Source organism: Ovis canadensis, chromosome 4, assembly GCF_042477335.2.
Source record: "Ovis canadensis isolate MfBH-ARS-UI-01 breed Bighorn chromosome 4, ARS-UI_OviCan_v2, whole genome shotgun sequence".
NCBI lineage: Eukaryota > Metazoa > Chordata > Mammalia > Artiodactyla > Bovidae > Ovis > Ovis canadensis.
The window spans coordinates 108,341,271-108,359,123 of record NC_091248.1 but is presented as its reverse complement, the minus strand read 5'-3'; the positions used below and the strand labels follow the sequence as shown (position 1 = coordinate 108,359,123).

At 38.8% G+C, this 17,853-nt stretch overlaps 1 protein-coding gene across 17 annotated transcripts in view; it reads right to left on the bottom strand.

Moving 5' to 3' along the window:
• The window catches only part of AHCYL2 (adenosylhomocysteinase like 2), a 188,489-nt gene that overhangs the window by 29,916 nt on the left and 140,720 nt on the right, over window positions 1-17,853 (bottom strand). For all 17 annotated transcript variants that reach the window (XM_069588355.1, XM_069588354.1, XM_069588353.1 and 14 more), the window contains 3 exons: window positions 9,968-10,111; window positions 9,416-9,516; window positions 1,293-1,395 (listed from right to left, as the gene is read on the bottom strand). In XM_069588355.1, coding sequence (XP_069444456.1) covers window positions 1,293-1,395; window positions 9,416-9,516; window positions 9,968-10,111 — 348 coding nt within the window. The remainder of the gene's footprint in view (window positions 1-1,292; window positions 1,396-9,415; window positions 9,517-9,967; window positions 10,112-17,853) is intronic.

The following is a 17,853-nucleotide window of genomic DNA, read 5'->3' as shown; positions in this document are numbered from 1 at the left end:
GCTCTCCTCTCTACTCCCAGATGTGGAGTCGGGGCCCGAGCCCTCTCTGTTTCTTTTGTCCTTTAAGTGTCAGTGGCTGTTGTGTTCAAATATTAGTCTGCCAGGTCAAGTCCTGTTTAGTGCTAAAGCAGAAGTATCAAACATTAAATCAGAGCACACTGCCGAAAAACCAGCAGGACCACAAAATTATATCTGAAGCATTTTCTTTTCTAATCCATATGACCTTGAAAGTGAAAATGAAAGTCGCTCAGTTGTGTCTGAGTCTTTGCAACCCCATGGACTATATAGTCCATAGAATTTTCCAGGCCAGAATACTAGAATGGGTAGCCGTTCCTTTCTCCAGGGGATCTTCCCAGCCCAGGGATCGAACCCAGGTCTCCTGCATTGCAGGCAGATACTTTACCAGCTGAGCCACAAAGGAAACCCCATATGACCTTAGACAGTGAATGTGTTCACTGGTGTTCTAATAATAGGAAGACAAGGCAAAGCATTAACTAATAATGGAATACAGACATAAGAAGATATTTGTGACTCTAAAGCAACATGGTTACCTTGATCATATTTAACAAAAAGAAGTTCAGAAAGAGAGAAACCTCATCAAGAATAGGGACCCACCAAAATATGGAAACAGCCTAAGTGTTCATCAACAGAGGAATGGATAAAGAAGATGTGGTGTATATATGTGTATATATATATATATATATATATGTATAAAAGAATATTACTGAGCCTTGAAAAAAGAATGAAATAATGCCATTTGCAGCAACATGGATATGGACCTTGAGATTATCATACTATGTAAATTAAGTCAGAGAAAGACAAATATTAATGATCACTTATATGTGGAATCTAAAAATCAGTATACATGAACTTATTTACAAAATGGAAAGACTCACAGACATAGAACACAACTTATGGCTACCAAAGGGGAAGGTGCAAGACAGACAAATTAGGAGTATGGGATTAACAGATACACACTACCATATATATATTAGATAAACAACAAGGATTTACTATATAGCATAAGAAAATACATTCAATGTCTCATAATAACCTATAGTGAAAAAGAACTGAAAAACAATATATATGTGTGCGTATGTGTGTACGCACACTTTACTGTATACCTGAAATTAATACAATATTGTAAATCAACTATACTTCATTTAAAAAAAAAAAGAATATTTCTTCCAAGACAACTTTAAACGTCAACTTTCCTTACAGATTTACATCAAAACAATGGAAGTTTTTGGAACCTTTAGCCAGAGACAAAGAGAATGTGCAAAAGGTCTTACCACTTTCTGCTAGAGCAGCAGCCACTTCATTGAGGGTGGAATAGATGTTGCAGGCAGCCCATCGGCACTGTGCTCCCAGAGCTCCCAGAGTTTCCATAAGCACCTGTGTTAAAGAGAAAGCAGATGAGCAAGCATGGGCCAAACAGCTGGTCAAGGAATTAAGTTTATATATTTGACAATGAGAAAGTACATTAGGAAGAACTAACACCAATGATTTTCAACTTGTGCTTTGCAGAAACTTCAGCACTTTGAGAATGGGGCAGGGGTTGAGGGCAGGCATGAGGAAGGCTCCCACTGAGCTGTATGCTTTTACTCATTTAACCTACTGGTCCTCCCTATAAGAGTCAATTAAACCAAGGATTTCAGAGCCACACATCTTTTTAAAAACCACCAACTGATAATTCTGCTTCTCTTTAGGATGTAGAAAGCCGAAAGAGAAGCTTCCACTCTAAAAACAAGAAAAAGCTGTATAGTCTACAAAACCGTAACTCTTCTTGAGCCTATCAAAGAGCCGAGGTCATAATGCAACCAAGGAACTCCAGAGAGCGGCAAATCCCTTTAGGGAGAGAGGGAACACAGTTTCATCCTTGTCAGAGTGCAGGAGGAAGAGGTGGCTGTCATACAACAGAGTAAGAAAAAATTAACTAAAATTTTAATGAATTAGTAAAGACTGAGTGTGGGAAAGTACCAATATGTCAGTTTGGAACTTCTGGTGGCCTGAGCCACAATGAGATTTCATACTCACGTGAAAGCTCTTTTCTAGGGGTTTCCAACCAGAGCTCATAAAAGATACAGGGATCAGCAGGGAGCTGATTGCTTGTGCTCAACAATAAGCATGAAATCTGGGCTCTCCCAGTCTTCTCTCAGAGGAAGCAAAAGTCCTAAACTGTAGCAAGAAGCAGGAATTATGCCTGCCATGAGGGACAAGACAAAGACCCACTGCTTCTGGGGGAGGGTAGAAGCAAAAACTCTCTGCTCCTTGGGGAGTAGCTGAAAAACCCTCTTGGGCCCAGGACCCTATGCTGATACAAAGTAAAAATCCACTGCCTCTCCAGAGGGACAGGAAAATATCTCTGCTCAAGACCTACCACAGGAGAACATTGGAACCCACCAAAAAAAGATACCCCACGTCCAAGGACAAAGGAGAAGCCACAACGAGACAGTAGGAAGGGCACAATCACATTAAAATCAAATCCCATGACCTGGAGGGGTGGTATGGGGAGGGAGGTGGGAGGGGGGTTCAGGATGGGAACACGTGTACACCCGTGGCAGATTCATGTTGATGTATGGCAAAACCAATACAATACTGTAAAGTAATTAGCCTCCAATTAAAATAAATAAATTTATATTAAAAAATAATAAAATCCCATAACCACCAGGTGGGTGACCCACAAACTGGAGAACAATAGTACCAAGAAGTTCTCACACTGTTATAAAGGTTTTAGGTGCCACACCAGATTTCCCAGTGTGGGGATTCGGCAAAGGGACTGGTAATCTCCAGGGAATCTGACTTTGAAGGACAGTGGTATTTGATTATAGATCTACCACAGATACAAGGGAAAATTTGGCTGTTACAGACAGGAGTGGCGGGAACACTGAAAAAGTCCTATCTTCACAGAGACCAGCCTAAGACTGAGATTGGACCAGAAAAATTTAAGAATTCCAATTGCTCTCACTATGAACCTAGCTCCAGAAAACAAGGAGCAGCAGCCTTCTGCTGCAGGGGGGATATGCACTTGAAGAGAGAGCCCCCCTGTGGCAAGCATGTGCAGAAGTAGTTGACAGCCTGAGGGTGGAGCAGAAATACCAAGAGCCCTCTGGCTTGGAGGAATTTGTAGCCTTCGGTACAGAACAGAATTGAAATCCAGACCAGATCATGACAATAATGGAAACTAACATACTATCATTCAATATAAAAGTTCAAGACACACCAAAAAAGTAAAAAAACCCAACCCACAGTCAGGAAAGAAAATATTCAACAGAACCAGACTGAGATAAGCTAATGTTTAATCAGACAGGAACTTTAAATATGATTATTATATTTATATTGAAGCAGTCGAGTGAAACAGATGGACATACATGAACAGAGAATTTCAGCAAAGAGATGGAAACTATAAAAAACAAGTCAAATAGAAATGTTAGAATTTTTTTAAGGTATCAGATTTAAGAATTCTTTCATTAGACTTATCATCAGACTGGGTATATCTAAGGATAGAATCAGTGAGCTTGAAGATAGATCGATAGAAATCGCCAAACTGAAATAGAGAAAGAAAAAAAGAGTCGGAGAAAAATCAGAAGAGAGTATCTAAGATCTATGGGATACCATCAATGGTCTAATTTACATGTAACTGGAGTTCTGGAAGGAGGAGAGAACAGGGCAAAAGATACATACGAAGAGTTAGGAATCAAACTGCCAAAATCCATTGGATCACTAAAAAAGCAAGAGAGTTCCAGAAAACATTTATTTCTGCTTTATTGACTATGCCAAAGCCTTTGACTGTGTGGATCACAATAAACTGTGGAGAATTCTGAAAGAGATGGGAATACCAGACCATCTGACCTGCCTCTTGAGAAACCTATATGCAGGTCAGGAAGCACCAGTTAGAACTGGACATGAGACAACAGACTGGTTCCAAATAGGAAAAAGAGGACGTCAAGGCTGTATATTGCCATCCTGCTTATTTAACTTATATTCAGAGTACATTACATCATGAGAAACGCTGGGCTGGGAGAAGCACAAGCTGGAATCAAGATTGCCGGGAGAAATATCAATAACCTCAGATATGCACATGACACCACCCTTATGGCAGAAAGTGAAGAAGAACTAAAGGGCCTCTTGATGAAAGGGAAAGACGAGAGTAAAAAAGTTGGCTTAAAGCTCAACATTCAGAAAACGAAGATCATGGCATCTGGTCCCATCACTTCATGGGAAATAGATGGGGAAACAGTGGAAAGAGTGTCAGACTTTAGTTTGGGGGGCTCCAAAATCAGTGCAGATTGTGATTGCAGCCATGAAATTAAAAGACGCTTACTCTTTGGAAGGAAAATTATGACCAACCTAGAGAGCATATTAAAAAGCAGAGATATTACTTTGCCAACAAAGGTCCATCTAGTCAAGGCTATGGTTTTTCCAGTGGTCATGCATCGATGTGAGAGTTGGACTGTGAAGAAAGCTGAGCGCCGAAGAAGGGATGCTTTTGAACAATTGATGCTTTTGAACTGTGGTTCTGGAGAAGACTCTTGCGAGTCCCTTGGACTGCAAGGAGATCCAACCAGTCCATCCTAAAGGAGATGAGTCCTGGGTGTTCAGTGGAAGGACTGATGCTGAGGCTGAAACTCCAATAGTTTGGCCACCTCATGTGAAGAGTTGACTCACTGGAAAAGACCCTGATGCTGGGAGGGATTGGGGACAGGAGGAGAAGGGGATGACAGAGGATGAGATGGCTGGATGGCATCACCAACTCGATGTACATGGGTTTGGGTGGACTCCAGGAGTTGGTGATGGACAGGGAGGCCTGGTGTGCTATGATTCATGGGGTTGCAAAGAGCTGGACATGATTGAGCGACTGAACTGAACTGAACTGAATGGGCAATTATTTTTGAAAATTAATGAAAGAGGATCCAGGAACAATACTATTAACACTCCAGTAGCAAAGAGTACACTAGTGTACAGATCCACTAAAGGAAAAGGAACCAGCGCTCCATGGAGAAGAGGCTTATTCCAGGGATAGGACAGGGAAAGTACAAGATGAGCTTAGAGCCTCTTGTACCAGAAGCAAGGAAGTACTCAAAGAATGAAAGGGAAATGTCAAAAGGCAAGGCACAGAAGCAAGATTTAAGGGGTTCCTTCTGGCCAAAATTTCAATAATTTTTATCATAATAAATAATGATAGTAATGGATTATAATCCATTAAGTGAAACAACAAACAATGACTCCATACAAAAAAAAAAAAAACAAAACCGAATGAATAAATGGAAAGTTTGATGAAGAATGGGATATTCACACAGTTTCTTATATCTACCTCACAAAATACTTATTAATTACAAAGTGGGAAAAATAACATTTACAATAGAAAAGTCTGACAGACACCACCTCCATTAAGGGATCAAATGAACATCAGCTATGGTACAAAATGAGATCAAGTGCCAACTGATAGGATTAAATGGAAAAAAAAAAAGGCAGCATCATTTCCTACCAAAGGTACATAACCTGAATCTAATAATGAGGAAGCATCATAACAGTCTGAATTAAGGACATACTGCAGAATAACTTGTCTATAATCTTCAAAGTGTTAAGGTCATGAAAGTCAAACAAATCAACTGTCTAGCACTGAAGAAGACTAAAGAGAGATGACAATTAAACGAAATACATAACTAGGGACCGGATCCTTGGGTTATAAAAAGTATTTGGACAATTAGTGAAGCTCAAATGGGACCTGAGGATTAGACAGCAATTATGAATCAGTGTTAATTTCCTAATTTTGAATGGTTGTATTTGTTGTATAGGAGAATGTCCTTGTTTATAGAAAATACACACTAAAGTCTTTGTGGAAGCACCATCAGGTTGGCAACTTACTCTCAAATGGTTCAGAAAATTAAAAGTTATCTGGTACAGTATTTGCAACTTTTCTATAAGTATGTTTATTTCCAATTAAAACAATTATTATAATAAGTTTAATCCACTGATTTAGTCCTGACTTACCTTCACTTCAATCTGTAAGATGGAGACAGGCAGACAGGCTTCTTTTTAAGAAGGGAGTGTACCACACCACTGCTTTGATTAAGAGTTGTTTCAACAAGGACAAAGCTTTGGTGAAAAAGTTTTAAAATTTCCTGATGGTAGTTAACTTTGGGTATTGATAATTTTCATTTTTAAAAATTTGTATTTTCTGATGTTTATATACTAAATTAAAACTCTAATTAGAAACATGCTCTACTTCAAAAAGAACACTTGCAAACAGCTCCACTAATGTAGGCGAACATCCTCACATAATTTATCTAAGGTCATATAGTAAGTTAACAGCAGAACTACTCTAATGTCTTAATTTCCTTACCTTTCAATATCTGATCCCATTTTTTTCTCTCCTGTTTTGCTTTTCACCTTAAAGAATTTCTGAATTCCTATAACTAGGATTTCTGAGTGTGTTAAACAAAAGAATCATACTGAAACATACCTACAAAGCAATATAAATTAACTAGAAAAGTGATTGGGACCAAGAATACAAGAACTATTTAAAGAACTATGAGTCAAGACTGCTTGCTGGCTATCAGGGCTCAAGCAGAAGTGCAAGCAGGTGGAAGTGAGAGGGGGACAGAGGTTAGAAGCTGGTGTAACTTGATTTTAAATCATTACTGTTTAGAAAGAGTAGCTAAGAAATCTGATTGGAAAAGAACTATGGAAACACACCTAAAAAATATAAGGAGATCCAAGTCTTAATGAAACATGGACAGGAAACTGTTAACTATGATAGTTATTTCTGGAGCATAGGATTATAGGAGACTGTCTTTCTACATTATAGATTTGGTAATGCTTGAATGGGCTTCCCCAGTGGCTCAGTGGTAAAGAATCCACCTGTAATGCAGGGTGGGGAAGATCCCCTGGAGAAAGGCATGGCAACCCACTCCAGTATTCTCGCCTGGAGAATCCCCATGGATGAGGAGCCTGGTGGGCAACAGTCCATAGGGTCACGAAGATTTGGATATGACTGAAGCGACTTAACACACACACAATGCTTGAGCATTGTAAAATGAACATGAACTACCTTAGTAATCAGAAAAAATAAAGAGATTAGAAATAAAATAAAGCAAAATTCCTTTGTAATTGTTTTTTAAAGGATAAAGAAAAATGTGGTGAGGGAACAAGAAAATAATAAAATTGGTAAACTAATTTTCACTACTACATTCAGGAAAAAAAAACAAAAAAAACCTTGAGGAGTGGTAATATTCAGTGAGCCAGGGGATAAAAAAGAAACTGGTTGTAATTTAGCAACATGAGATAGGACAGAAGCACTTACTATTTTAAGTTACTACACTGAAGTCTCATGTCCCTGACCGGGGAAGCCCAAAAAAGGTTCCAAGATGGTTTCTGCCTTCATTTATCAGTCTACAGTTCCAAAAAGAGTAGCTTTTCAATTTATTATACTAATTTTGGGTCGCCAAGGTACTCTTCCTCAGAGAACATGTAACCCAGAAAAGTCTCATGGGGAAGATGCTAACAGCAGCTGTCTATGTCTTGAGGAATCTCTGCTGTTCTTAATAAGCAATGTGAATATGTAAGTGTTGCACTTAGGAGACAATCTTTCGGAAGTTAATCTAGCCATACAAGTGATCTGGATCTTATAAATCCTATAAAAGATTCCAGACAACTTCTCAATACACTAATTTCCTGTAGTGGTCTCATAGGGTAGGCAACTTAATATGTATTATTACAGCTTTGATGATGACTCCATCAGTGGTTCTCAACAAAGCAACTTTGGTAGACTGTGGGGGCATTTTTAGTTGCCACAATAATTGGTAGAGGAGTGTTACTGGCATTTAGTGGGTATGGCCAAGGATCTTGACATTCTGAAAGTGTAGAACAGGGACTTCCCTGGTGGTCCAGTGTCTAAGACTCCATGCTCTTGATGCAGGTGGCCAGGGTTCGATCCCTGGTCAAGGAACTAGATTCCACATGCTACAACTAAAGATCCCACGTGCCATAACTAAGACCCCTTGCAATCAAATAAATAAATAAATATTTTTTAAAAAAGAAAAGAAAGTATAGGACAGTCTCCTAGAGCAAAAAAAAAAAAAAATCCATGCCATATCTGGTACAACTTCCAAATGTGCCAATGAAAAGTTCACACGAGTGAGAAACCTATTTATAATGATCTGAGTTTAGAACTTTATTCCACTTCACATATTAACAAAAGTATGGCTGTAGTTTTAATATAAGAATGCAAGAGTTTTCCCAAGAATGCAACAAATATATAAATCAAGAGAAAACACATACTTTTTATTGTTGTTGTTATTCAGAAATTTTACAAAAAGTTGTTTATAATTTCATAAAATTATATAATCTGGAAATATGGCTCTGATAGTCTGGAACCAGTAACACATTTCTATTATATACATTTATATCACTCATTCAAACAATGCTATAAGTACAAATATCTGACTATACTTGTACCCAAGCACTTACATACTAAAATATGTTATCTTATTATAAGTTACTTTCCTTTTATTCTTCTTTCATATTTCAGTAAGGTTTTACATTTATTTTTTAATATTACACGTACTTACCTATGTTATGTGTGAATTTCATTTCGAGAAATATGGGGGCACTGCAAGCTATTTTTTAATGAAAAGGGGTTCATTTAATCTGATAAAGGTAAAAATTATGGATCTAAACCCATCATGGTAACCACAGTTCCCTGCCAGGACTGGTGAGGCATGAGCATGTGACCCAGTTCTGCTCAATGACATGACAGAGTGTTCTGGAGGACCTCTGGGAGAAGTTTCCTTGCTCTTGGGAGAGAGGAAGAAATGGTCCTTCTTCCTCTTCATGTCCATCTGGGATGGCTTGAAGAGCTGTCACCATCTTGCTATCAGCCTGAGGATAAAGTGAGCACAGAGAGAAGGCAGCTCCAGAAGAATCACAGACAGGTGAAACTGGAGCCCTGAGAGCCTTCCCCTGAAGCCCACCTTGCCACTGGACTTCTAGCTATGTAATGTCATGCATTCTTTTATGCATAATCCAGGTTGAATCAGGTTTTCTCTTATTTGCAGCTGAAAGGAGCCTACACAGAGATGCTGGCTAGAAATGACACTGGAAGGGAAGGCAGGGACAAGCAGTAGAGAACAGTGGAGAAAGAATAAGTTTGGGAATCAGATATGTTAAAGTTTAAATCTTGATTCTGTGGTTTACTAGCTGTATAACATTGGACAAATTACTTCAACTCCCTGAGCCTCAGCTTCTTCATTTATAAAATGGAAACAGGAATATGTGCTTTTAGAAGGCCATTATGAGGGTTAATGAACTAACACTCATTAAGCTTTTAACCTAATGCTTGGCATGGTGCAAGCCCTCAATAGCCGGTGGCTATTATTAACTATTGTTAGGTGGAGAAAGGAAAAGGACTCACAGCAGTCTGAGCAGTGATGTGTGTGCAACCCACAATCTTGGCACCGGCCAAAGGTTTCTCTCCTTGAGCTCTCTTCCGCAAAGCCATCAGTGCTGGCATTTCTGAAAAGACCCAATACATACAGAGCAATATTAGAGAGGGGGGATGAGAGTCAAAGAATAAACAGAAAAACAGGTACTCTCTTAAGATAAGACCCTTCCCGATCAGGTTCTCTGTCATACTAGTTTTAGGTTTTTCAAAGGATCAAGATGCTGATTTTTCTGTTATAAATCCTCTGGGATTTTCAGAGGTAAATACTTCAGTGTTTGATCATGTGTCAGTCCCCTCATCTAGTCTCTCTCCCCTCTTCTTTGTACGGGGGTTCCTTCTAGACCCACTATAGTTTACTCCCTCTCTACAGTGTTTTCTGGACTCGTATCTCTTTTGTTATAAGTTTCCTTCAAAATCACACTGACATTTCACAAACTACTAGACCCCAGGATGTAAAAGGGAATTAACATAGACAAAAAGACACAGGCAACTCAAGAAGAAAAAGGTGGTTGCTTTCATTACCTTGCTCAGCAATTTCAATTTCTCTTCGTCCAAACTCTGCCTGTTTGATGTTCTTGACACAGAAGTCACTGTTCCCCTTAGAGTTCTTTTGCTGTTTGTCTCTAGGAGAGGTCTCATCATCAGAGCTATCTGTATATGAAGCCGCTGGAAAGACAGAATAAAATACCTTCAGGGGAAAAAATGGCTTCCTCCCTAACCCCAAACCATGGAGTGAACTGAGGCTCTTTAGCAATCAGCACCTTGTAAATGTATGTGTTTAGGAAGCAGTTAAGTGGCACTGAGGAACTGTCTCAGTCATCACCTATCCACAGTCATCACCTGTAGAAAGTGCTATCCACAGGTCAGAAAAGGAAGCTGAGAGAGGTTGCCAAAGATATTCCTCCTGGGTAGCATTAACTTAAATTCTAGGGCTATCTTCAGAACATGCACAGGTTCTTGAAAATGAAGAAAGAGGCTATTCCACGGTAGCAACAGGTTCAAAGTCTTAATTCAAGATGATGGTGATTAACCTATGGGTTTATGGGATCCTAGCTACCCTTCTCTGTTTGCTGCCTAAACACTGATGTAATTTGTGTTTTAGTACAGTAGCTGAACAGATAAGACCTAGAAAACAAGGAACCCATGAGAAAATAATTAAGAACCACATCAAAAGTGCTTGTCTGACAAAACAGAGCCTTCTTTTTCAAGACTGGCTCTGATGAGGCTGAACTATGCCTGTAGACCCAATTAGACATTGACAATGAAGTATTCAGTGTGTTCTCCCTTCTTGCTGGCCTTAGTAGGTCCAGCATTAGGCATTTGAGATTCCCAAAGAAGCAGATAAATCCTCCTTCAGTATAATTAAATGCTCTAGTGACTAAGCCATTTAGCAATATACACTAGAGGGTGGAAGGTCTAAGACTTCTGACTGTGGCTAACAGGCAGCTGTTCCTCTTCCCACGTTTGAGGTCTTTTTAGTCTTCACAGAATTCTGTAGTTACTGATCACTGGCTGGATGATTTGAAGTAATTTCTTTCTTTGATTTACATTTAAGTTCCTGAGGATTGTTTCTTTCTAAGTAGTCCTCAAGGTTTTGGGGTGGGGGTACATAAAGCACTGTCTATATAATATAAAGCATTACACATTTCTCGATGAGATAAGAAGTACTTCTTTCACTTTTATGGGGAGAAAGTGGCAAAAGTTCAGAGCTCCTAGGGTTGCCTGATCTGCTTATATCCAGAGAATTACGGCATTTCTGGGATTTCTAAGCAAAGGGTCTATCTCTGGGAGGGCTGGAAAAGGCAAGTCTGACCTTGCCCAGTTAATCAAGCATGGTGCTACATAATGTCTGGGCAGCAGGGACCCAAGTGTCTCTCTTGGAGCTGGAAAACTGCCCTAGAGCAAAGTCCTAACACAAAGCAGCAAGAATGAACATGGGCACCAGGGGAGGTGAGAGAATCAGTAAATCCCTAAAGGGATTTTTGTTCTTAAAAGGAGCTAATCTGTACAAAAAGTCTATGGTTCTCCCTCCTAGGGAGTAAGAGCTCAAAGTACCTTTGGCAACAGAGCCCAGAAACAGTTTCCTGGGCAGTCATCTGTTTCACCAATCAATACTCAGAAATGGCTTATGAGTTAGAAGCTTAAGGGAACCAGGCTTCTGCCCCCTGAGAGAAGAAAGATAAATACAGCCATCCTAATCCTGATCTAAGTGTATAGGAAAGTTGCTTTTGAAAGAAACTGTTCACATTCACAATATCCTGAAATGTCAAATCCTTTTCCAGAGCCATGATGATTTTTATGCTCTTTATTTGTTCTGGAGTCAGAGAAGCTTTGCTCTGGTTCTGGGTATACAAAGCAGAGGTGATAACAGAATGTGGTGGCTAATTCATTCATGTATTCAGTCTTGCACTCAATCAATTTTTATTGTGCATCTACTGTGTCTCCACAGTCTAAGCGCTGGAGATACAAGATGGATATGGATTGTCTTTGCCTTCACAGGGTTTGCAGTCTAGTAGGTGAGTCAGACATGAAATAACTCATTACAGAATTAATTATTTAGAGTTCTTCTTTCCACATGGTTGCAATATGTGCTCTGAAAAAGACTATATAATAGGCAGACATGATTTGTCAGAGTCATGTTGTTGAGAAGATTAAATAAAATAACATAAGTAAAGTGCCTACTGCAATACTTGGCATAAAGTAATTCAGCATGCAGTCAATGATACTTGATATTATTATTGGGTTTTGTACATATTTTTAAAGCACTAGTTTTCCAGTGCGTGCATGATCAGTTGTGTCTGACTCTTTGCAATCCCATGGACTGCAAAGGCCTGCCAGGCTCTTCTGTCCATGGAATTTTCCAGGCAAGAATACTGAGTGGGTTGCCATTTCCTACTCCAGGGATCTTCCTGAGCCAGAGATCAAACTCGCATCTCTTGTGTCTCCTGCACTGGCAGGTGGCTTCTTTATGCTTTTACTCACTAACAAATATAAAATCTTTCAGGGTTCTTACTTAGCTTTAGGATTTTGAATGGGAAAGGAATGACGTACATACAATACTATTTAGCAGTTTCTTTTTTTCTACCTCCGTCATCTATCAATTTACCCAAGTAGCAGGTGGTTGGCTGGCAGTGATGATAAAGGTTGAGAGTGAGGTCCTACTCTATCTAGAATAGCTCTCCTCTCCTATGCCTCTTCGGCTTTTAAGGATGAGCCAGGTGGGAAAAGTCAACCAAACAGCAACAAAACCTCCAAAATTCTCCTTTTAGAGAAGTACTCAAACTTTTTCCAACTCAAAGAAAAAAATTATTATACCATTTCCCTTTTCTAAAAGAAAAAAAAAAGGTATTTTCTTTTCTTAACAGTTGTCAACCAGTTATAGTTCAACCACTGTTTTTCTTTGAGCCAAAATGGATTTGTTTTCAAAGAGCCCTTCACACAGATCTTTGTTGTCTAGACTGTACTAATATGTGAAAGCAAAATGGCCAACAGACCTGGACTTAGAGAGGGTTATTTTTGCAAACACAGTGGAAAGATTATTCCTGAACTAGCATAACATTTATTTTTTGAATTTATAACTCATTTCTGCCAGTATATTTAAAGTAGCATATTCATGAAAATAGTTGAGATAGCATTCAAAATCCTTCCTAGGAAAATTTAGAGAAATTCAACACACATGTACACATATGCTTAAACAGTTTCTAAAGCATTTGTAATTGTCAGCACACTCTGAAGCCCAGGGTCATAATTTAATTAAAAATGAACAACTGATAAGAAAATAACCTAAGTGAAGTACAGATCTGAGACCTAAGCTTTTACTTCACTTCTGATTGGCTAAGTGACCAATTTTCAATTTATCCAACCGCAAAATAGGAGGTATAACACATCCTCTCTCTCCCATGCTCTCCCTTTCTCCTAATTCCCATCAGAAGACTCTTATGAATAAATGAGATAATCACAAAAGAAGGGTTCAGTTTCTAGGTGGAAAAGTAATACAAAGTACAAAATAACTTTATCATGAGATGTTTTGTTTCATGATATCTCAGGACCAAAACATAACTTGGTGAATCACTTATCCACAACTGACCCCATGGAACATGCATATATATGTTCTGTGGCTTAGACTGATTAAGCCTTTCCTCCCAGCAGCTGTGATATTGTCGGTTATTGCCAAGAGAAGAAGAGACTCCTGGTCAAATTGGTCCTATTAGATTATTTTAAATCAGGTAGTTCCTCCTGGGCCCAGTCTAGTCACTTGGTAACTGAATAATAGTAATGACCTGTGTGTCAACGTGCTGCAGATTTCACTGATGAATAACTTTAGAAATATTTGAAAAGCCAGGTTAGCAACCAAAATACAGAGCAACAAAACTCTGTTATTTGGAAAAAATCTGAAAATATTTCAAGCTTTAGAAGAACCAGTTACTGTGAACTAAGGGACTTTAGTCCTCTTTCCTTATCCTTAACCAATTAACTCACTGCAAAGACAGCTTTTTCAGAAATATATCACCGAGAATCATTTGACTTTCCAGAAAAGTCGCTTCTATTCATTTTTTTACAAGGGTTTTGCACTTACAGAAAGTTTTTAGAAGTCGTTTTTTAATAAAATAATTTCAAGGACTAATATAGCCCTTTTCAACATGGGTTCCACTAGAATTAAGCCCTACTGTCTTGAAGCATCCATTGAATATATGAATAAACTTCTCTCCTATACTTCTAGAAGGGAACTAGTTATGAACCATCCTTTTCTATGTTCTGCACTTCACAGGAGGAACCCAGTTGAAAAGGCTGGAAGGCATTCCTAAATAAAAACTTAATATTAGGATCATTAGGAAAGGAGAGTGGGCCACAACCTTAGTAAGACTCTAAGTATCTTCAGCAAAATAAGCACTTTGGATAGGAAGGTACCCTTTTTTGAAATGTCATAAACCTTCTTCTAACTTTTCACATACATAGAGTTTACCAGAGGTCTATTTCCTTTACAGGGATGTCAAGTAGTATAATAAGAATGTCTCTGGACACCCTTCCCCAGTGTTTATTTGTTGATCACCTCTCATGTATCAAACACAGTTCTAAGTGGTGGGAAGAGAACAACACAAAAGAGATAAAAATCTCTGCCCTCGTGGATCTCATATTCAAGTAAGGGAAGAAAGACACAATAAATTATATGTTATATGATAATAAGTGCTATGGAGAAAAACAGAGAAGGAAAATTTGATGACAGGGAGTATTGGGTGGGGTGACTCTACAATTTTAAAAGAGTAGTCAGGATAGGCCTCAATGAAAAGATGATCTTTGATTAAGAACTGAAGGAGGCAAGATACACAGTGAGGGTATTTTAGAGCATTCCAGGCAGAGAAAATAGTAAGTGCAAAGGACTTAAGGCAGGAGAGTGCCCAACATAACAAAGTAACAGTTTCAAAATAACAGAAGGACAGCACAACTGGGGTGAAAAAATAGCTGAGGGAGGAGGGAAATTTGGAAAATTAGAGATGTGATTAGAAATATAACATGAGGGTCGATGGTATAAGGCCTTGTAGGCCACTGTAAGAATTTCAGCCCTTAAGAGTGAGACTGGAAAGCCATTGGAAAGTTTTGAGCTAAGAACTGATACGACCTGGCTTATTTTTAAAAAAATGAATCTGGCTGCAGCATTGAGAACAGACTGAAGAGGGGCAAGGCTGGAACTCAGCAATTCAGTTTTTAGGACATGGGAGGGTTGAGATACCTGTAAAACATCCAAGTGAAAGGACTGAACAGGCATTTGAGTATCTGGGGCTAGTGTGCAGAGAAGAGATTTGCGCTAGAGATAAAATTTGGGAATCAAACACCAATACGTGGTATTTAAAACTATGAGTCTGAATGAGTTCACCTGAGAAGAGATAAACAGAGAAGGGAAGAAGTCTAGTCAATCCATCTTTGGGGCTTTAATAATGTTAGTTTCTATAGTCAATTAAATTATAACATAGGCTGAAAATGGGTTCCAAGTTCTTATTGACATGCACTTGCATATCTTCTCATATTTAGAAAGCTGTGAGTAATTCTGTTATTCCTGGCTTTTTGTCTGATGAGTATGAAGCTTTTTCTGTATCACCTCATTTAACTTTCCCATTGCCTCTGCTACAAGCATTGTAGGCGTCAAGAGTTTTCCCGGATCACACAACAAATCACACATTGATCAAAGCCTAGAAACTAGGTCTGTCCTAACTTCCAGTCCAAGGCTCAAGGCAATAGGCAGCCCCATCCATAGTTTGTTTAAAAGGGTTTGACAGTTGCTCATGTGGAAACAAGACAAGGTAACAGTGTGTGTGTGTGACACAGCTGCAAAAAAAAAGGAAACATAATCTTAGGTTTCATTCTAAAAGCACTGAGTTTATGGAAACAACACCTATTATAGATTATTTTGGACTATACCTAGAATATTATATTCATAGGCATATATTTTTAAAAGGACACTTAGTCTGGAATATAACCAGATGAGGTTAACCAGGACAGTGGGATGCCCCCCAACTCAGGCAACCAAAAATGAGGATTTTTATTTCTAAGCAAAATCTTTAAATCTCAGAGGTTGTATAAGAACTTATTGGGAGCAAAACTATTAGATTAAGCAAGGGTCACCCTATGATCTAAAATGCTCCCAAAGAGGCCGGATAGCCATTTGTCAGTGACACCACCAAGGCAATTCCCGCATTCAGTGGGAAGTGAATAACTGATCTTTATTTTCCAAGTTCCAGGATGGTTTGATTCCATGCTCCTGAACTTAGTATCCTTAAAGGAATACATAAGGTTTTACTACAGAAATGGCAATGTCACATAGTTCAACCTAAAAGGTCTGACTTTTCCAGGCTGACATGAGCCAGTACCACTCACCAATGAGCAATACCAGGCAAATATATGTTCACTTAGAAACTAAGGGCATCAAACTCACTCTTCCCTATGTACATCAGTTCAGTTCAGTTGCTCAGTTGTGTCTGACTCTTTGCGACCCCATGGACTGCAGCACGCCAGGCCTCCCTGTCCATCACCAACTCCTGCAGTCTACCCAAACTCATGTCCATTGAGTCAGTGGTGCCATCCAACCATCTCATCCTCTGTCATCCCCTTCTCCTGCCTTCAATCTTTCCCAGCATCAGGTTCTTTTCAAATGAGTCAGCTCTTCACATCAGGTGGCCAAAGTATTGGAGTTTCAGCTTCAACTGAAACTACCTACCTATCCCTACATACATAGATACTTTGTAATTATCTTCCCTGCATATGGGGGTTCGGTGGGAAGGTTTTCTCTGCAGGAGCATAGATGGAAATACCCATCCAGTATGTAGGGAAGAGATTGAGATGGAGTTAAAATGGAGTACTGTTACTGTTTAATTTCAATTTTTAGATAACATGCACAAACTCAAGTGTTTAACTTGTACATACTTTTTTACAATTTACATTTTCACAATTATTACAATTTCCAGAGTTTTATTACCTGGTTCATGAATCTTCAACAGCTATTAAAAATTATTTATTTAATTATTTATCATTCTGCTGGTTCTTTCAGCAGAATAAGATAGTTACAAAATTCAGTAATCCCTAGGGATTTACATTCTGTGCTTTATATTATTCAGTTATGTGGGTAAAAACACAAAAAAAGAAATGCTAATATTAAGAGTGTAAATAACAATTTATTCAACCTAAAAGTTGCAGTGTCTCAAACAAGCTTTCTTCAACTTTACAAATACCACTTTCCTATTTGTGTGAAAAACAAAAGTTTAGGTCACGATTAAAATTTTCTAATGAATATTACTATTTATAATGTAAGAGGTAATTAGGGCAAACATTCAGCTTCCTACCACATTCCTACTTAAGAGCAAAACAAAATGGCTCCAGATTAGATCAGACACATACTAGGCACTGCTGCATCAATGGTTACCGGTGACAAGGGATTCACAAATTCATACTCATCTGACAGTAAATGGTAACTCAGGCCTAGGATCCGTGTATTGGACTTAACTCACTGCCAAGGAAGGAAGGAGTAACAAACAATACAATGTCACAGCTCAGAAGAGAAAGTGAAGGGCTCTTCACCAGCTACAGTGATTTCACCGTTTCTCAGGGCATTTAAGATTTCCCAGTCGGAAGGATGAAGAAGCCCTCTTTCATTTTCAAAGAGTAGAAAAAACACAAGCGTTCACACATGCTGCTCAGTGAAGGCCAAGGGTGAGCAACATATCCTCACCCTCTGTATAAATCAGACTCAGTTTCCTTAATCACCTTCTTTTGTCTTAACTGGAAGAGCATGCCTCTATTAAGCTCCACTCTGAATCCCCAAGAGAAACCTAAAGATTACACCTAGAATTTTGGTCTAAATTTCAATTGAGAATGAACATGTTTATGCCAGAGCACAGGCTTTGATTGCGCCTAATTAG